This window comes from Bidens hawaiensis, unplaced genomic scaffold (assembly GCF_021521415.1).
Source record: "Bidens hawaiensis isolate Kalapana, Puna unplaced genomic scaffold, B.hawaiensis_p1.1 tig00026608_1, whole genome shotgun sequence".
Classification (NCBI taxonomy): Eukaryota; Viridiplantae; Streptophyta; class Magnoliopsida; order Asterales; family Asteraceae; genus Bidens; species Bidens hawaiensis.
Window position 1 is genome coordinate 105012 of NW_027494276.1, and position 18874 is coordinate 123885.

The window sequence follows — 18874 nt, forward strand, 5'->3', positions numbered from 1 at the left end:
TCTAGCTATAACCGTTTGTTTAGACGATTTTCACGATATAGCAGCACCTCCAAGTGTGAATACATACCCACTTGTTGCTCTAGAATCATTCGTGTCAGATATCCAATTTGCATCACAATGTCCTTCGACAACTACTGGATATCTGTTATAATGTAACCCGTATTCTCTAGTGTATCTTAGGTACCGAAGCAACCGAATCACACAGTTCCAATTACTTGAACTTGGGTTGCTTGTGTATCTACTTAGCTTGCTTATAGCATATGCTAAGTCGGGTCTAGTGCAACTCATAAGATACATCAAACTGCCAATAATTCTTGAGTATTCCAACTGGTTAACGGGTTCACCTATATTCTTAGCTAGATGTTGACTCGTGTCAATGGGGGTTCTAGCTACATTAGATTCATTCGCATTAAACTTCTCAAGAATTTTTCTCACGTAATGGGATTGACTTAAACCAAGTCAATTTTGGGTTCGTGTGATTTTAACTCCCAAAATCACATCCGCAAGACCCATGTCCTTCATGTCAAATCTTGCTTTTAGCATGTTCTTTGTGGACGTTATGATTTTGTCATCACTTCCAGCAATGAGCATATCATCTACGTATAAACACAAAATGACATATCCATCGGATGTGTCCTTCACGTACACACATTTGTCACATTCATTGATTTTGAACCCAACATCAAGCATGACATGATCAAACTTTTGGTGCCATTGTTTAGGAGCTTGTTTCAATCCATACAAGGATTTCACAAGTTTACCTACTTTATTTTCTTGCCCAACGGCTATGAAGCCTTCGGGTTGTTCCATGTGAATCTCTTCCTCTAGATTTCCATTCAAGAAAGCCATTTTTACATCCATTTGGTGAACTTCCAAATTTCTAATGGCGGCAATGGCAAGCACCAACCTTATAGATGTTATTCGCGTAACCGGCGAATATGTATCAAAGTAATCTAAACCTTCTCGTTGTTTATATCCTCTGATCACCAACCTTGCCTTATACTTATCGATGGTGCCATCAGGTTTCATTTTCTTCTTGAAGATCCATCTATATCCTAGTGGTTTACACCCTTGAGGAAGATCCACTAGTTCCCACGTATGATTTTGTAAGATAGAATCTATTCTCACATTTGATGGCCTCCCTCCACTGAGGTCCTTCAGCGGAGTTCAACGCTTGTTGATACGTTTGAGGTTCCTCTTCTACCATGTAGGTAAGGAAATCAGGGCCGAAGGATTTTTCAGTCCTTTGCCATTTACTTTTTCTGATTTCAACCTCCTCTGTCTCAGATTGTTCCTGAGGTTCATCTCCGGTACTCTCGTTTTGAATACTTTCCTCAACCGGTCTAGAATATCTCGGTTTTCTTTATCCAAACATGGGAACTTATATTCAAACCATGATGCATCCTTTGCTTCTATTATGGTGCCATTTTTTATTCCGGGATTCTTGGAATCATGCACAAGAAATCGATATGCACCACCGGGAAGGGTATATCCTATAAACACACAATCCACGGTTTTGGGTCCTATTAGTAGGCGTTTTGGTAGAGTCACCACTAACTTGGCTAGGCACCCCCACACTCGCAAGTATTTATATGGTGGTTTAATTCTCGTCCATAACTCATATGGAGTTAGATCTTTCTTCTTATTCGGTATCATGTTTAAGACATAATTAGCCGATAAGATTGCTCCCCCCCATGTCTGGGCTTACCCCGGAACTTGTCATCATGGCATTCATCATTTCTTTCAAGGTTCGGTTCTTACGTTCCGCTATGCCATTTGATTGAAGGGAGTAAGGAGGCGTGAATTCATGTATGATTCCTTTTTTTTCACACAAGTCAATAAAAGGTGAAACATATTCACCTCCTCGATCACTCCTTACTCTTTTAATTTTTCGATTTAGTTTATTCTCAACTTCGGCTTTAAATAAGATAAACTTATCAATAGCCTCGTCCTTACTCTTAAGTAAGTAAACATAGCAATATCTTGTACTATCATCAATGAACGTGATGAAGTACTTGTTCCCACCACGAGTAGGAATTGCTTTTAGATTACACACATCGGTGTGAATCATCTCGAGGGGTTCGGTAAATCGTTCAATCTTTTTGAATGACGATCTCGTTTGTTTTGCTTCAACGCAAGTTTCACATTTATTATTTGAGTCGATATCGAATGTTGGTATGCATTTAAGTTTAATCAAACGTCGAATGGAATTAAATTAACATGACCTAGTCTACCATGCCAAACATTAGAAGACTCAAGCATATAAGCAGAACTAGTAGCATTCTCATTCATTTTGTTAAACACGGTTACATTCAACTTGAACAAACCATTAAGGGTATAGCCCTTACCAACATACACACCATTTTTGGTCAACACGACCTTATCAGACTCAATCACCATTTTGAACCCAAACTTATTCAACTGCCACCCCGACACAAGGTTCTTATGAATTTCGGGAACATACAACACATTTGACAAAGTAAGTTCCTTTCCCGAGGTCATCTTCAAGACCACATTCCCCTCACCTTTGACTTCGGCCATAGCGGAGTTTCCCATAAACACCTTTTCTCCATTAGTCACCTCTTTGAAAGTGCTAAAGAGACTTTTGTCAAAGCACACATGACGGGTAGCCCCCGTATCGACCCACCAATCTTTGTTATTTTGCCCAACCAAGTTAACTTCGGTGACCATAATCGAGAGGTCTGTGACCACCGCAACAAGGTTCTCAACCTCACGAACCATGTTAACTTGTCGAGCGTTTTCTTTCTTTGGAAGCTTGAACTCATTAGCCCTATGGCCTTGCTTTCCACAATTGTAGCAAGTTCCTTGGAACTTCTTTTTCTTCCCAACTCCCCCCTTAGGACCAAGGTTGAAGCCTTTCCCATGATTTTTCTTTCCACCGTTTTTACCCTTTGAAGATTGGCCATGTTCATCAACATTGGCCTTTGTTGTTCCGGGACCGTCAATTCTTTTTAGTGCAATTTTGTTATCTTCTTCAATACGAAGGCGAACAACAAGATCTTTAATGGTCATCTCCTTTCGCTTATGCTTGAGATAGTTCTTGAAATTGACCCAACTTGGTGGTAGCTTTTCAGTAATACAAGCAACTTGGAATGTCTCACTAAGCGACATCCCTTCCGCATGACTATCATGAAGAATAACTTGTAAATCTTGGACTTGACTCATAACAGTTTTTGAGTCTATCATTTTAAAGTCCAAGAACTTAGCCACCACGAATTTTTAGTACCGGCATCTTCAGTTTTGTATTTGCGGTCCAACGACTCCCATAATTCTTTGGCAGTCTTGGCCTAACAATACACATTATAAAGTGCATCAACCATGCCATTCAAGACATAGTTCCGGCACAAGAAATCCGAATGATTCCAAACCTGAACCGCGTTCACCGACTGCACATCCGTTGCCCCTTCATCAACATGAGGAACGGTTTCAGTCAAGAACCTCGCGAGGTTCAAAGTGGTCAAATAAAAGAACATCTTTTGTTGCCACTGTTTGAAATTCACACCGGTGAACTTCTCGGGTTTCTCAGCATGAGACGTGACTGCATTAGGCAGCGGAGCAACCAACCCCGTTGTGACAGCAACAGCGGTAGTCACGATGGCAGAAACATTAGCGCTCATGGGTTGGGATTCCATTATGAAACGAAAAATACAAGAATAATAATAAGGAATCTGTTTAAGTTTGTTGGAAATCTTGTATTAATAATAAACAGAAAATAAAGAAATAAGAAATAATTGACACAGTAATACCGGGCTTGTGTTTAACACAATTCCCTTAAACAGATTCTCGGTCTGTTCCCAGGGCACTCCGGTTCGAAACAGAATCGGTGCTCTGCCGAACTCGGACACTTGCCTGAAACGAAATCGGAAAATAATGTTGTTGTAGTAGGAAGAAGATGAAGTGTGTTTTTGAGTTGGTGTATCTTGACAAGAATCTGGTCATGGTATTTATAACCAAGAGTCATAACCATATAATCATTTCTTAGTTATGACCATTAAAGAATATTAAATAATAATATTCATCTAATGACCATTATAAAAAGAATTGAAACTGAATCACAATAATCATACGGGACGTGCGGGCACGCACGAGTTCGATGGATTTCTAGTCCAAAAACCCAAATTTGCACCCCCCCCCCCCGTGCGCGCGTAGGACTTGTGGTAAAACATGTTATAAAGAATTCAAATGGGTGTAAGGGCTCTACCTTATAAACCATTCATTAATTTGTTCCCAAACCGATGTGGAAAAAACATTTACTACTTCCACCACTTCCTTCATTCACACACTTAAAACTTCCAACATTTACTTATAAGTTTTGATTTTGGTTAAGTTTTATCTCTTAAGGGTGAAACAAGTAATATTTTTTAAATGTATAAATGGGTCAATAGTTGGTTAAAGTTATGTTATTGTTGTAGTATAGTTAATAGGCCCATTTTCAAGTAACATAGTCAAAATTTTGACTTTTTTAATAGTCAGATGATATCGCTCGCTTTTGGTTTTATCTAATCTTATATATTACGTTTCTATTCAGGTGATGTCGCTCGCTTTTGGATTACCGATTCAGTGAAAACCTTATACATTATTATCAACAGACAGAAAAAGGAAAAAAAAAACAAGTTTGTAACTTAAGTACACATTATCATTAGATAAGAATAAATTGGAGAAGTTCAGCTTTGATCTCTGCACCTTATAGCCAGGAAAAAACCTTATACATTATTATCAACAGACAAAAAAAGGAAAATCAATAAATGGATGGAGACATACCTTCATTTCATATGTGGATACAAGTGATATGGGAGATGAGGGGCCAGTAATAGCCTCCTTGACTGCATCTTTCTTTCAGAGTTGGGCAATCATCCCCAACTCTTAAGCTCAAAAGCGACGGCAACAGCGTTTCAGGAATATCCCTCATGTTTGGGCAATAGGAAAAGTGTAGATGTTGGAGAGAGGTAAGGTGTTGGAGTCCCATTAAAACCGATTCCAGTTTCTCAAATTCTTGTATGCAAAGAGAGGTAAGAGATAGAGGAAGAAGGCTAGAAAATTGACTACAACTCTCCACACCATCTTCACCCCATAAGGATAGTTCCACCAGTGATGTTGGGAAATTTTGTTGGCCCCACTCTAAGACGGGTTTCTTCAACTTCCCTATTGCTAGGGAACGCAAACTAGGAGGCCAAAACCCGCGAGGGAAACAAGCGTCTATACTTGGACAATTCTTTATCATCAGTTTCGTTAACGATGTCAAATTGGGCAACTCGTTGTCAGGAAATGACTCCATATTTTCACAGCTTTCTATACTTAATTCAGTGAGGTGAACCATGTAAGTTAGTTCACTTATTGATTTCATATTTGACCAGCCATGTATATTTAACTTTTCAAGCATTGACATATTACTTCTGTTGTCCCAGTCTCTTTTTAAATGAATCTTACAATTACTAATGTAAAGTGACTTGAGCATGTGCCCTCCTGTTGGTAAAGATATAACTGTCATTGAAACACACTTCTCGATTCGCAATGCCACAGCGCTATCTGGACAAGTGCAACGCTCCATATTCTGACAATCACTTACTTCCATTGTCCTAATAAATGTTTCGAGGTTGCTCCTAGAATTAGCCCCCTCCTCTTTCTCTCCTAGACTCAGAAAATTAGCACAATACTCTACTTCCAATTTCCTTAAACTCACAAGCAACATACTCGCAGTTGCTTCTGATTCCCACATGTATTTTATTCCGTCACACCACCGTATGCTTAATTCTTGAACTGCCGAAAGACATTGTGTACACCTCTCCACACCACATCATTAAGCCCTGAAATAGATGACATGTCCAACTTGGTGATTGATGGTGCTACTTCAACCAGACTTCTCAACACACCACTACTACAACCAAATATTTCAAGAACATTCAATGAAAGTAGTGATCCAAATGATACTTCAGCCAAATTAGGACAATCTCTTATGAAAAGCTTTTGAAGACATGGAAAAGCAACCCCACTATTGATTGACCATTTCTTCAACCCACACATATATTGAAAACTTAGAATTTCAAGTGAAGCAAATACACAACTAGAGCCAAGTAACTCCATACCCACAACTTCCACCCCATTTAAGCGTGTGATAAACAACTCCTTAAGTGACGGTAGTTGCCCAAGTGGTGGTAGAGATGTACATCTTTTACAACCACATATTGACACATGCGTCAACTGAAGAAACGAGGGATTCCCTACCCAATTTGGAAACTCTAATCCCCCATATGACACAATTTTGAGTTGCTTTAATTTGTTATGAGGCTTCAACTCATTCAAGATGTCCTTTCAAGCCTTTTATTTCGTGAACCATCTGGCAAGTCACTCCATACAAACTCTAACTCACTAAGGCTCTTTCGTGATAAGTTGGCCAGTCGTGCAAGTACTGCGTTTTGCACTTTGTCCAAACCCACAACGGAAATTTTTCCACACAAATTCTTTAAGTCTTTGAGTTCGGTTATTTGAAATCTGCTTTGACCTTCGATAATGATCTTGGAGAGAGTTTGTAGATTTTCCAACTCGCCAATCCCCGACGGCATCTTTTGCAAAAGAGGAGTATCCCTAACGTCAAGATGCCGCATGTTTTTAAGGTTTAAGAATCCGTCGGGTAACTTAGCTAAACTATGACAGCTGAATAGGATCAATGTCTGTAAATGATAGAGATTGCAAACATTTTCTGGTAAATGTGTGATTACAGTTTGAGAGAGATCAAGATACCTCAAGTGTTTCAAAGTATCAACGGACTCTGGTAGCTCACTTATTTTAAAATCTTTCAAACTTAGAACCCTTAATGACAGTAACTTAGGAAGTATGTGAACGAGAATCTTATTTGATAAGTAGAAACTTTGCCAACTTTCTGCCTCCCCAATAGACTATACCAAGAATGTTCTCAAACTTTTAGTTGTTTCAAAAGGCTCGAACTTCTTGTAAGATACATATTCTTCACGAGGAAATGATACATGCCTATACTTCCCTAACGTGTCTTTTCTTATATCCTTCTCCAACCTTAAAACAAACTCCCCAGCAACAAATGTTGCTAAGTCATTTATTAAGTTATGCATCACAAAGAATGATTCATTATTAGGTGCATGCTGAAAAATTGACAGTGACAACAACTCATCAAAGTATCTATGACCCAAATGTTCTTCTGTTGATTCACTTTGATTTGACTTTGGCAAAAACCCTTCTGCTAACCATAATTGAACTAGATGCTCCTTGTTAAACATATAGCCTTTAGGGAACAAGGAGCAATATCCAAACAATATCTTCAAACGTGAAGAAAGATCATGGTAGCTTACTCCAAGCGTTGGGACGATTTCATCTTCAACCGTTAACCTCCATGTCTCACTATATAAGAGTTCCTTCCAACACTCTTCTTCATTTCCTTTTGCCCTCAATAATCTCCCAATTGTTTTCAAAGCCAAGGGCAAGCCATCACATTTTCTCACAATATTTACACCGTGTGATTTGAGTGACAAATGTGAATCAAAGTTATCTACACCCAACGCATGCATAGCTAATAAAGACAGTGCATCATTATGTGATAGACTTTGTAGCGAGTTTATATTACTGTAACCCATCATTTTGAGCAACTTAACCTTCTGAGTTGTCATGATGATTTTACTTCCCGGAGCACATGCATGAAATGGGGCAACCAGGTTATCCCAAGCATGAATACTTTCACACTTTACATCATCTAATACCAATAGAAATCTTTTACCCCTTAGGTTATCTTTAAGAGCTTCTTAAAGCATATTAAAACTTTTAAATATCTTGATTTCGCCTGTCACAAAATGAAAGATAATTTCACTTATACCAAAGCTATCAAACTCATTCGAAACACAAACCCATGCCTTGAGTTCGAAGTGCGCCGAGACACAACTATCGTTATACAAAAGTCTAGCTAGAGTAGTTTTTCCTACCCCACCCATACCAACTATGGGAAGAATGCTAAAGTTTTGATATTCACATGGTTCATCATCCCCCAACAATTTACGAACCAACGCCTCTTTCTCTGCTTGTCGTCCAACAATAACATGCTCATGCATTACAGAGGTTTCTAGTAACACTCTATTTATAACATATTTTGTGCTAGATTCCTCTTTGACAATCAAACCAAGAGCATCTTTCTCCTCTATTAGATCTTGTAAGTTGTTGGTAATAGCATTTATCTTGTCCTTCATCGTCCTAGTCCACAACGAACGCTTCAGTTGTTACATCGTCGAGTATGTCGTCTATGTCATAAGCCAAATGATGGAGATCTTTCAACCATCGTTTCACAGACTGATCAGTTATCTCCTTCTGAGAAGCATCAATGAGCACATTTCGGATTTGGAGCAATGACCTCTCCAGTTTCTTTATCTCAGGATTGATTTCAACGTATGGAGCAAGTGTTTTCAAAGCTGAAGATGCCAGCTTCTCAAAGATGATAGTGAGGAAAGAAGAAACCACGATTTCAGCCATTGATTATAGTTGTTTGGGTGATTTCAATATGGGAGTAGATAAGGAGGATGTCTAGTTGTCTATCTAGTCATCTACTACATGAAAAGAATAAGTAATTTCTCACTTTCATATTTTCATTTTTAAATGATCACTAGGATTTAGGCTCTCGCGCTTTGCGACGGGACCGTTAAATCAAACAAAAAACTTAAGTAGAAACGTTAAACTATAAACTCGCCGCAAATTGATGCGATATCAGTATGTATCAAGTTATGACATCAAAAACAAAAGAAACAAATCCATCAATGTCAAAATACAACAAATTATCATATGTATAACCAAAAAAACCAGCACGTTACAGCTGTGAACCAACACAAATTCGGTTAGTATCAGCGGGTACCAACACAAATTCGCAAACATAAATTAGTAAGCCAAAAAATAAATAAATGCAAGGTATCAAACGTTGAAACGCGGATATAAAACCATGTGACGATGAGATATTTTTAAATCATGAAAAACGTTTTGGTCATCGTAAAGACGAACTATAAAATATATAAAGTAAAGTTTAAGAAAATCGTTTAACCGACAAATAAAACATAAAGCCGATACTTGTTCAAGTTTAGTGTTAAAAATATTGTTTGTTAAATATTTTAGTTAATTGAAACAAAAAAATAAAATAAAGGAAATAAAAACTCCCATTTTTGTTTATGGATTATGACTAGTGATTTAGTATAAAATATTAAAATATTAAATAGTAAATTAGTGAGGAGTATTGAATCCTCTTATATATATATATATATATATATATATATATATATATATATAATATGTCCATATTTAAAGATTTAGAGCACGTTTGGGATTAAGTTTGAAATATGCTTATCGACTTATTGGTGTTTTTAAAATGCTAATAACTTAAGGAAAAATCCCCAAATAGTCCATTTTAATGGAGCTGGTCAAGCTTTTGTGATGCAGCGTACTAATAGTAAGCGAAGGCTAATCACGTTGGTTCTTTGAATACCCGTGATGATCATTCCCAAAGCCCCCAAATTCAACCCCAAAAGACAGGAATTTTAAAAGCCAATTCATTTTTATTAAAATCTGATTAATGATCACTCACAAGGTAACTCAACATATTAATAAAGCATCCAAAATTGGCTTAGGCCAACAAAAATAGCCACATGCCAAACAACAGCTCAAAAGAAAACCCAAAAACTAGAGAAATAACATAAAAATAGCCCAAAAATTTATTTAGAAGGCTTATTTCGGAAAAATAAACGGGATAACCCGCCTTCGGCTGGTTACCACCACGACTTGGCCCACGTTCCAGCGGTCGTTTTAGCTAGTAGCACGCTTAAAACGGAGGCTCGTAGCCCAAGTTATGCCCATTTTCGTGCAATACCTCTGAAAGCGATCTTGAGCCTCTAGAAACATCATGGCCTGATCTTCTACACTTGGGCCCACATCATTTTGTCCATCAACCACAAGTGTCTCCAAAATGTCCACACCATAAATGGTCGGAGACGAACCTAACCGCTGTCAGAGGCATGCATTCTACACAAATAGGAACTGGGCATGTGTAAATCATACTGTCGAACTGACGGAGAAGCAAGCATAACGCATGCATTCTACGTTATCGCATGAATGAGGATTATGAGAATTCAAAACGTGTTTGTTTATTCCTCAATTCATTTACTTATAACAGAATTTGCGCATATATATTCCATTATTTGAATTTGTGATTTTTAACCGTACATGCGTCTAGTATAAATAGTTAAAATACGTCGTACCTGCTTTAGGTGAGATATGAGCCCCCAGCCACTCTTTTTCTCTTTTTTTTTTAACGGCTAAATTTTTATTAAAATGAAACCCCGAATAGTAAGAAACTAGCTAGAAAACTACAAAAGAAATACCTAACAGCCAAAATAACTGAGACAAACCGAACCATTGACCTAAGAGAAAGCAACCCAAAAAAAAAAGAAATGTAAAACCGACCAACCCCACATAAACACACTCTAGAAATACACGAAACAAAATAACACCCGTAACATAACTAACTGTGAGGGCAAAACCGAACAAAGCTATCGCCCAATAAACGGCCTAAAAATCTACGTACCGCAAACACAAAAATGCGTCCTAAGTATGATTAAGAACCTCCACATTCCTGTGAGATCTCTCGGTAAGCAACACCATGTCTCTCGTTTTCAACTATAACCGACCCTCATTTCATTAGATAATACTCCATCCGTCCCATTTTAAATGTCATTGGACCCAAAACACACAAATTAAGAAATGTTTGATCATTTTATTTTATGAGCTGTAAAATGACAATAATGTCCTTTAAGTTATTATGGCTAAAAACCATTTTGTAAATTGAAACATCTAGTATATGTAATAGTAAGGGCACAATTGGAAATTGAATTTATATGTATAGAAATGACATTTAAATTGGGACAACCAAAAATAAAAAATAGACATTTAAAATGGGACGGGTGGAGTAGAATACAATCTTTTTCCTTCTCACTTGTTCATATTATTAAATCCACATAGAATTTATTGTTGTTCCATTTATACAATTGTGAGAAAGAAGCATGTGTTGAGTTTTTTTTTTTCCTACTTCAATCTCTGTAATTTGTAATGCCATATTTTCTCTAATCTCCGTCTTTTGTTGAACCAAAATCAAGCCTTATGTTTCTGACCCCCCAACCCTCTTTGTAAGGCACACTACTTAACCACCAAGGTGTCCCGTAACATTATTAGATTTGTTAACGTCGAATTAATTATCATGTATGGCGAACACTACAAGGCGGACAACAACTTGTATTCCTTATTTGTTTTATTATGCGCTATATGTACGACGTATATGTATATGTATATTCCCACGTTCATGTAAATAACATAAATTGTAATCCATATGATGTATTATACATTTACATAAACGCTATATATCATCCACTTTATCTCTTTGATTTAACGTGAACAAGGATCATATCCCTGGCTAGTTGATGCAGTCTGTTTTTGTGTTTGTGTAAAATGGGTTTACGTATATCACTAAACTTTGAACTGAACTTGAGTCTAACTGACCCCAGCTTTCGATCTTTCTACTACCAAGAAGTGCAAGCGACTCTAGCACAATTTAAATTGGTGACTTGTTTATGCACCAACTTGAAACATTTGATACTGAAATGCATACATTATCCGTACCCTACAAGTATAATCGGGTTCGGATAGTAAAAAACTGGTTCTGGGTTTTTTTTGGGTGTGGCTCCGGGTTCGGGTTTTGTTTCACCTCTATCTCCATATAGTGTGTGTGATATTGTGATTATGAGAGAATTTTTATTTTGAAACAGAACCTAGAAAAAACCAAGTTCTAAAGCATAGAAAGTGGATCCAAAATGATGGATTTCGGGCCAGGTATTGGGCCAAATAAACAAAACTAAATTATTGGATTATTGGGCTCACCGAGGCTTTTCCGTGGGCCGTTTTTAGGCCTCAACTCCGATTTTTATAAACATTTGCATTTTTGCTTTCTAGTTTCTAGCATTCATTGATCCAACTAAAAGATCTCAATATCTATATATAACCATTGGGGTTTTGTAGTACGTTCATGCAATCTGCCATAACACTAGGGGGGTGTTTGGTACAGAGAAAAAGAATGGGAAGAAATGGAAATAGAAATGGGAGAGAAATGGAATTGGAGAGAAATAGAAATGGGTGGAGAATTGACAATCATTTCCTTTGTTTGGTACAATAGAGAAATGGGTGGAGAAACGGGAGCAGAGACGTGATTAGGGTTCCGCCTCGGCATCATCATGGTGGAGAAATGGTGGCTCAGAGACGCGTCGCAACACCGCGAACGGAGTAGAGCGTCATCATCATCGCCGCGCAACATCAACACCGCGATTTAGGGTTCCGCCTCGCAACACCGCCTCGCGATTTAGGGTTTCGTTTTGGCTCAGAGACGCGAACGGACGTGGCTGCGGCGTCGGCCGCCGTGCCGGACGTCGGCATCATCATCACCATCGCCGGTCGGAGCATCATCATCATCATACGCGAACGGAGTAGAGCAGAGACGCGATTTAGAAGCAGAGAGAATTCCATTTCTCTTCCAAATGGAGAGAATTGGATTTCTCTACTTTTTGCCTACACCCAATTCTCAGAGAAAACCAATTCTCCGCCCAATTCTCCGCCTAATTCTCCCAAACAAGAGAAACCTAATTCTCCACCCTCAAATCTCTCTACCAAACACCCCCTAGGTGTGTTGTCAATCCAACTATTTAAGGTATTTTTTTTTAACTGCTATTAATCTATTCCTAAATCCACATAGCATGTCTATTGCAGGATTTGAATCGTTAACTTCTAAAGAAAGGAAACTATTACACTACGAGATATCATTGGGCCAACTGTTCTATGGTAACTATCCATGGTACTCGGTATCAATTGCTCGTGCTTCTATTGGTTGGTATTGATGAATCGACGGAACTTGGTTGAATAAATATTTATCAATAGGTTATTTGAAATAAATTTACCAAAATGAGTGTTTTGGTAAATAAAGAAAAACGCTCATTTCAATATATATTTTACAAATAACTCATTTTGGTAAATATCTTTGTCACCGACACATTTGAAGGAAAAAAAAACTCTTACTAGATACTTTACTTTACTGGTGTTCAAAGAAATAAACAAATGCTTTATTAACGTCGTCAAAACCAGACCAAATGGTTTGTTGGCAAGTGATGGTTGAATCAAAGAATCGCTCTTTTTAAGTTATCATTCAGGTAACTGGCGGACCAGTGACCCACCCGATCATCTTCACTACACACTTAAGTGTGGTCTAATTAGTGAAACAATAGTATGTGTGATTCGATAATCGATCTGGTTTACAAAACATCATTGCCGGCTTTGAAGAGGGAGTGGACACTCCCGGCTCGATAACCCATGTAGGCCCAACATTTTGTTTACAAATTTTTATATGTATATCTTTTTTGAAATATATATATATTATTAATGTTTAAATGCAATTACTCACTTCATTTAAACTTGTTTATATATACACAGTTTAAATTATAGCCCAATAAGGTAATTGAAAATTTTAATTGTTTAAAGTAAAAGAAGAAAAAGAAATCTTTTTTACTTAAGCCTCAAATCTTTCTCTCATATTCAGCCCAAAAATTTTTAATGCATATAAAATATTAATATTTCATAATACATGTCATATATTTTATCTATTCATATTACTTAGGCCCTGTTTGTTTTTGCCTCTTTTCTTTGAATAGAGGAAAACGTCTGATTCGGTCAGACGTAATCAGACGTGGGGCTGTTTGATTTTTTTCTGGCATTAAGAGGTTCAGCGTCTTAATAGCATCTAAACCAGTAAGAGCTTTAGTGGGTCTGAAAACCTCTTAACCCAAAAAAAAAACATACGTTTGTCTCCTGCCTCCATTAACTTCTAACCCGGAGACTAGGCTCCATCTCCGACGACTAGAGGTTCGTCTCTAGCCTCCACCTCTTAATGATTCAGATTTCAGACATTTGAACCACCTCTTAACATTCAGATATGGTATTCAGATTCAGACTTAAATCTCTAAAAAAACAAACGGGGCCTTACTAAACAAATAATGCCGCCCAAGCTTGTTAAATTAGGTGAACAAAAGGTCAACAATATATAAATAACAAAAATGATTGAAATATATAATTTGATCTCTCACACGGTTTCCAAATATTGGTGAAACCAACATTTCCAAATCAATTACACTTTGACAATTATAAGGTCAACCCACAAGCAAACTTAATCCAATTTCCATGAAAGTCCACTGCAATTACTTGGCTCATGATGATCTCATTGATCTCAAGTGTAGATTCAACCATATTTGTTTAGTAAAAGTTATGACAACCCGACATACTTTATAAATATAATAAGAAAACACCGACGTTTTTGTAATAAAAAGTATGTACCCGCCAACCCTTATTAATAAAAGATACAAAATCAAACTTTATTAATAAGGGGAGAAATGATACAATCATACTTGCACATAGTACAACCATGATTGCCAACTTTACAACTTGAATTGGACTACACAATCTTTGCATAAAGCTTCCAACTTTTTGGTTAAAAGATTGTTCATGTTATAAACATAAGAAAAAAAGGCTTGTGCAAGGTTTACATAGAGAAACAGAAATCAAATTCACAATCAAAGAAAGACCACAAAAATTGAATCTTTTTTCATTTAATGGTAAAAATAGAGTATTTGAAATAAATACTCATGTGCATCTACAACTTCTATACAAATTTATATCTATACACTATACAGAAATCTTACCCCTATAATCAATATATGATTCAATAATTTAAGCTTCAAAAGAATGCCTAAAATACCTATGTTAACATACTATAAACACTATGAATTAACAGATCAATTAAATATTTAAACAAATCTGTTAAGCCACCTTATACAGTAGCCAAATTCATCGGTCTCACGCTCAAAGGCGACGGTTGTGTTCTATATTTCCAACTGTTTCTTCTGTTTAAAGACTCTAAGCTTCTTGGAGACAGTTTAGCATGTTCTAATGCATGTGATTGTAGCTCAGAAGGGTAATCTCGTAAACAACCGATTCTCGGTCCAGCTCCTGTGCTCCACTTGCATGAAATCTGTCTTCCCAGATTAAAAGATTCTGTTTCTTTATGTGAATCTTTAGAAACTTTATCTTCAATCACTAACTCGTGTTCTTCGTCTGAGTAAAAATCTATCATGGGTTCTGTTTTGTGATTCTCAGTCTTGAAATTCACAAACAAATCGTTGTGTTTCGGTATTTCAAGAGCACTTAACTTCCTAGTGAAACTACTTAACGCTTTCAGCTTCGTTTTTTCCTCAACGGGCTTTTCCGAGCTATAGTCTTCTTCCGATGAGGGGGTTCTTATACGGTTTACACTATTTTGTTTGCCATAATATTCTTTATCATCATCATCAATTGAATCCATCTGATATCATAAAAGAAATGTAAGAATCAAGAATCAAGAATCGACTAAGATGTCAGTTTTTACCTTAACACTAGATGTATCCACATCATTTTCATGGAGGAATGAAATAAAATCTTGAAAATTTTCTTCTGTGGGTCGATAATGACCGCTGTGAGGCCAAACTGCCTGTTCAACAAATCATTTGATTCATTATTTTCACATTGGATACTTTCTTGAAATAAAGAAAAGACATCATTTTTTATACAAAAAACATACCTTTAGAACACCTTTCTCAGCAATAATTCTCCCAGCAGCCAACGCAGCCCCACCGGACAAAAAACTTGAATGTTGAAAGTAACCTTTTTTCTTGATCCCCACATATAAAGTTTTGGTTGTGCTAAGAACAAAGATCCACTTAGCACCGTTTGTTTGACCGGTTGTATCGAGCAACTCACTGGTTTGTTTGTATAAAAGTTTCCCATTTTCGATCGCTACTTCATAATCTTTCCTTTCCACCTACAAATAATTTTATAAATTAATATAAAAAAAATTGAATCTTGTTACAAAAAGAATCAAGAAAGCGGGAAAGAGATATACCGGTCCGAGGTATTTGATGCATTGTTGTTGAAGTTTTGATCTTGGACACTTATCAACAAGATTAACTTCTTTACCTTCTCCTATATCCAACCTAATTTTCGAAAAATAATAAGAATTCGGTTCATAAGTTATGAATATAGTTCTTTGCTAAAAACTTAAGCTTTGTAATATGTTCTTACCAGTAAAAGAAAGGTTCTTTGCTTTGTGAGTGCAACCATTTTAGATAGTAAAAGTGAAGATTATGCCCATAACGATGTCGTGGATCGATCTGCATAATGTAAGATAAATAATATAAGAAAAACTCGAATCTAAAACAATGATGTAATATTAGTTTGTCATTCTAATTTCACTTACTGCTTCAAGCCAATGCTGCAATGCAAGCTTCTGAGCTTTACAATTCTTTGATAATCCTTTTCCAACCTGCAAAAATTTTATAAAAAAATTTATAAGTAATCTTTATTTATATATTTATAATATTAATTTGTTTAATGGTGTTGAATGTACCCTGGCAGCTCTTGTTCTTGCTCTGGCCCAACGCGAAATAGCGGATTCATGTTTGTCAATATCAAAATATGATATGGAACTCCTTCTAAGTTCTGCAGAATCCAACACTTCCCACCTAAAACAAACACATAAAAACTGCATTAGCAAAATTAAAAATCCTAATAAAAAAGTTAAACAACTCAAATAACTCAAACAAGTCAAAACACCAACCAGATTTGTTCAATAAGAACTGCACAATCAGCCAGTTTTCGTCGTGTTCGAAAGCTTTTATAAACCTTTTGCAACTTGATAGCTGCCTCATGTTTCGGGCTCAATTCGGGTTGGTATTCTTCTTCTGATGAAGACAATTTAAAAGATTCTTGAGTCCTCATTTTCTGAGGGGTGACAGAGTATACTACATCTGATTTGATCAAACTTTTATCAGCTTCTTGAAAACCAATGGATGACAAACTGGTTTCCAAATCTGTGCAGGCGGCAAACGGGCACGAAATCGATAAACCCATGCAAGTTCAACACAGCCTATGAGTTTTTAAATACTGTTAGTTAAACCAATTCATTAGTCAAATAAAACAAACCCATTTGAACAAATGACACAAATTAGCAAAAATTAAAGTTTTAAACCCACTTGGGCATTTCATCGAACACCTTATATGCATGATCAAAGATTGCTAAAACATTATGAAATTGACATGAAAAAATGGGGAAAATTAAGGGAAAGAAGTGGGATGTTACCCTTTTGATGAATTGGTGAGTAAAGATTGAGAAAGTTGATTACTTGGTTGAAATTTTGTTGGTTTCTTGTATAAAATGTTGAAAAAAAAAACAGAGGAAGTTGGTTTGCTATAGAAATGGTGAAGAGTACTCTTATATAGAAGGTGTTGGTGTATGCGTGTGAAAGGGGTAATGCAGGAAGAGTTGATACGTGGGTCGAGTGACTGACTTTTGAAGTTTAAAATTTTATATAATATAATATTATTATTATGTGTGATTATTTTGTATTTTAAATAGGATGGAATTTAGTATGTATTTTACAAGAATGCAATGTTAATTATGTATTTTAGTTGTTTCTTATGATCTAATCACATAGGATTTGTTTAATTATATTTTGAAATTAGGAGGATAGAACGGTGATTAGTTTAACTACAAGTTAATGGCTCAAACATAAATAAAATACCAGTGAAAGTATGAGGAAACTGACTGACAGTCATCAATTTTTGATCGCATTTCCTTGTTGGTGGATTGTTGTGTGAGACTATGCTAGCGTGTTCTTGCACGTATTGAACCAATGAAAGAAGCTTATGGTTTGACGGTCTTTCTGAATTTAAAACATTGGATTTAGTGTCTCACATTTTGTTGTATACTTGTATGTTATATACTAAGATTGATGTTGTATACGTGTAAGTTAATTCTCTTTTATATTTATTAAAGCATCCTAATGGGACATTTTACATATAGATGCTAGGTTGACGTTACGAGGTATAACCAAAAGAACGTGCACCCCCTCCCCCTTCTCTCGTAGACTTCGTCCATGGGAGCTCGGCCCCACATATGACAACATTCCTTCTCTTTACCACATCGCCACATTCTTCACAATCCTTTCTATTTTTTCCATGTGGGTTTATAGACAGTTGCAACAAATGGTCATTGAAGATGTTCTTATGCACATATCAGATGTTTAACGTCTTTTCTGAATAACAACGTTGTATAAATAAAATCACCCAATTTTTTAATCATGTGTCTACAAGAATCAATTTTTTTTTATTTTTTATTTTTTTATTTATTTTTTTTTTGCATTTTCTTTTTAGAAACATAAGAATAAAAAAATAACAAGAAGCAAAAAAAGGCAATGCGATTGCCATAGAATAGGAAGTGGTCAAAGTAAAAGTCAAAATTGTCCAAGTAATGTGCAAACAAAGGGACCATTTGAATTGACCGTTTCGACCATCGCCTCGCCACTGCTTATGTCAATTCCTCTTGTACTTTTCAATGCCTTTTTTTGCCTTAACTCCCAATATTACTTATCCATGTTACATTTATTTATGTTAAAATAGAAAAAATAAATCATTATCATAGATATTTTAATTTTGATTTTTTAGATAAGAAGTAGCTAAATGTAGCATACTATATTTTTAATAAGATTCGGTTTCAGGAATCTCTACCAGCACGTTACGACAGAGCAGGTTAAATACATTACATGTTTGAAAGCTATTGCGCGTTGTGGAGTAAACGTGGTGGGAAGTCGGTCGGCATCGGTTCGATTCATTATGGTAAAGCTTTGGGGGCAAAAGTTTCATTACCGAAGTTGAGGAGCCAAAGATTAAATATGTGAAACTA

General features: G+C 36.4%; 1 protein-coding gene and 1 pseudogene across 1 annotated transcript; both read right to left on the reverse strand.

The window, feature by feature from the left end:
* Nucleotides 1–4789: 4789 nt before the first annotated feature.
* On the reverse strand, nucleotides 4790–8505 carry LOC143573678 (putative disease resistance RPP13-like protein 1; annotated as a pseudogene).
* Nucleotides 8506–14752: 6247 nt separating this feature from the next.
* Nucleotides 14753–17695, reverse strand: LOC143573679 (IQ domain-containing protein IQM2-like). Its single transcript, XM_077058493.1, has 8 exons — nucleotides 16751–17695; nucleotides 16541–16655; nucleotides 16391–16456; nucleotides 16216–16304; nucleotides 16037–16127; nucleotides 15716–15955; nucleotides 15524–15625; nucleotides 14753–15460 (listed from the first exon to the last, which is right to left on the reverse strand). The coding sequence occupies exons 1-8, from the start codon at nucleotides 17041–17043 to the stop codon at nucleotides 14930–14932; spliced, it is 1527 nt and encodes a 508-aa protein (XP_076914608.1). The 5' UTR covers nucleotides 17044–17695; the 3' UTR covers nucleotides 14753–14929.
* Nucleotides 17696–18874: the final 1179 nt, after the last annotated feature.

Bases quoted from the DNA above. Each gene is read 5' to 3' on its own strand.
- LOC143573679 (XM_077058493.1), bottom strand. From the start codon at position 17,043: ATGGGTTTATCGATTTCGTGCCCGTTTGCCGCCTGCACAGATTTGGAA. The intron at 16,128-16,215 runs GTAAGAACATAT...TTCGAAAATTAG, and splicing joins AAAGAACCTTTCTTTTACTG to GTTGGATATAGGAGAAGGTA. The intron at 15,626-15,715 runs GTATGTTTTTTG...TTTGTTGAACAG, and splicing joins CTGAGAAAGGTGTTCTAAAG to GCAGTTTGGCCTCACAGCGG.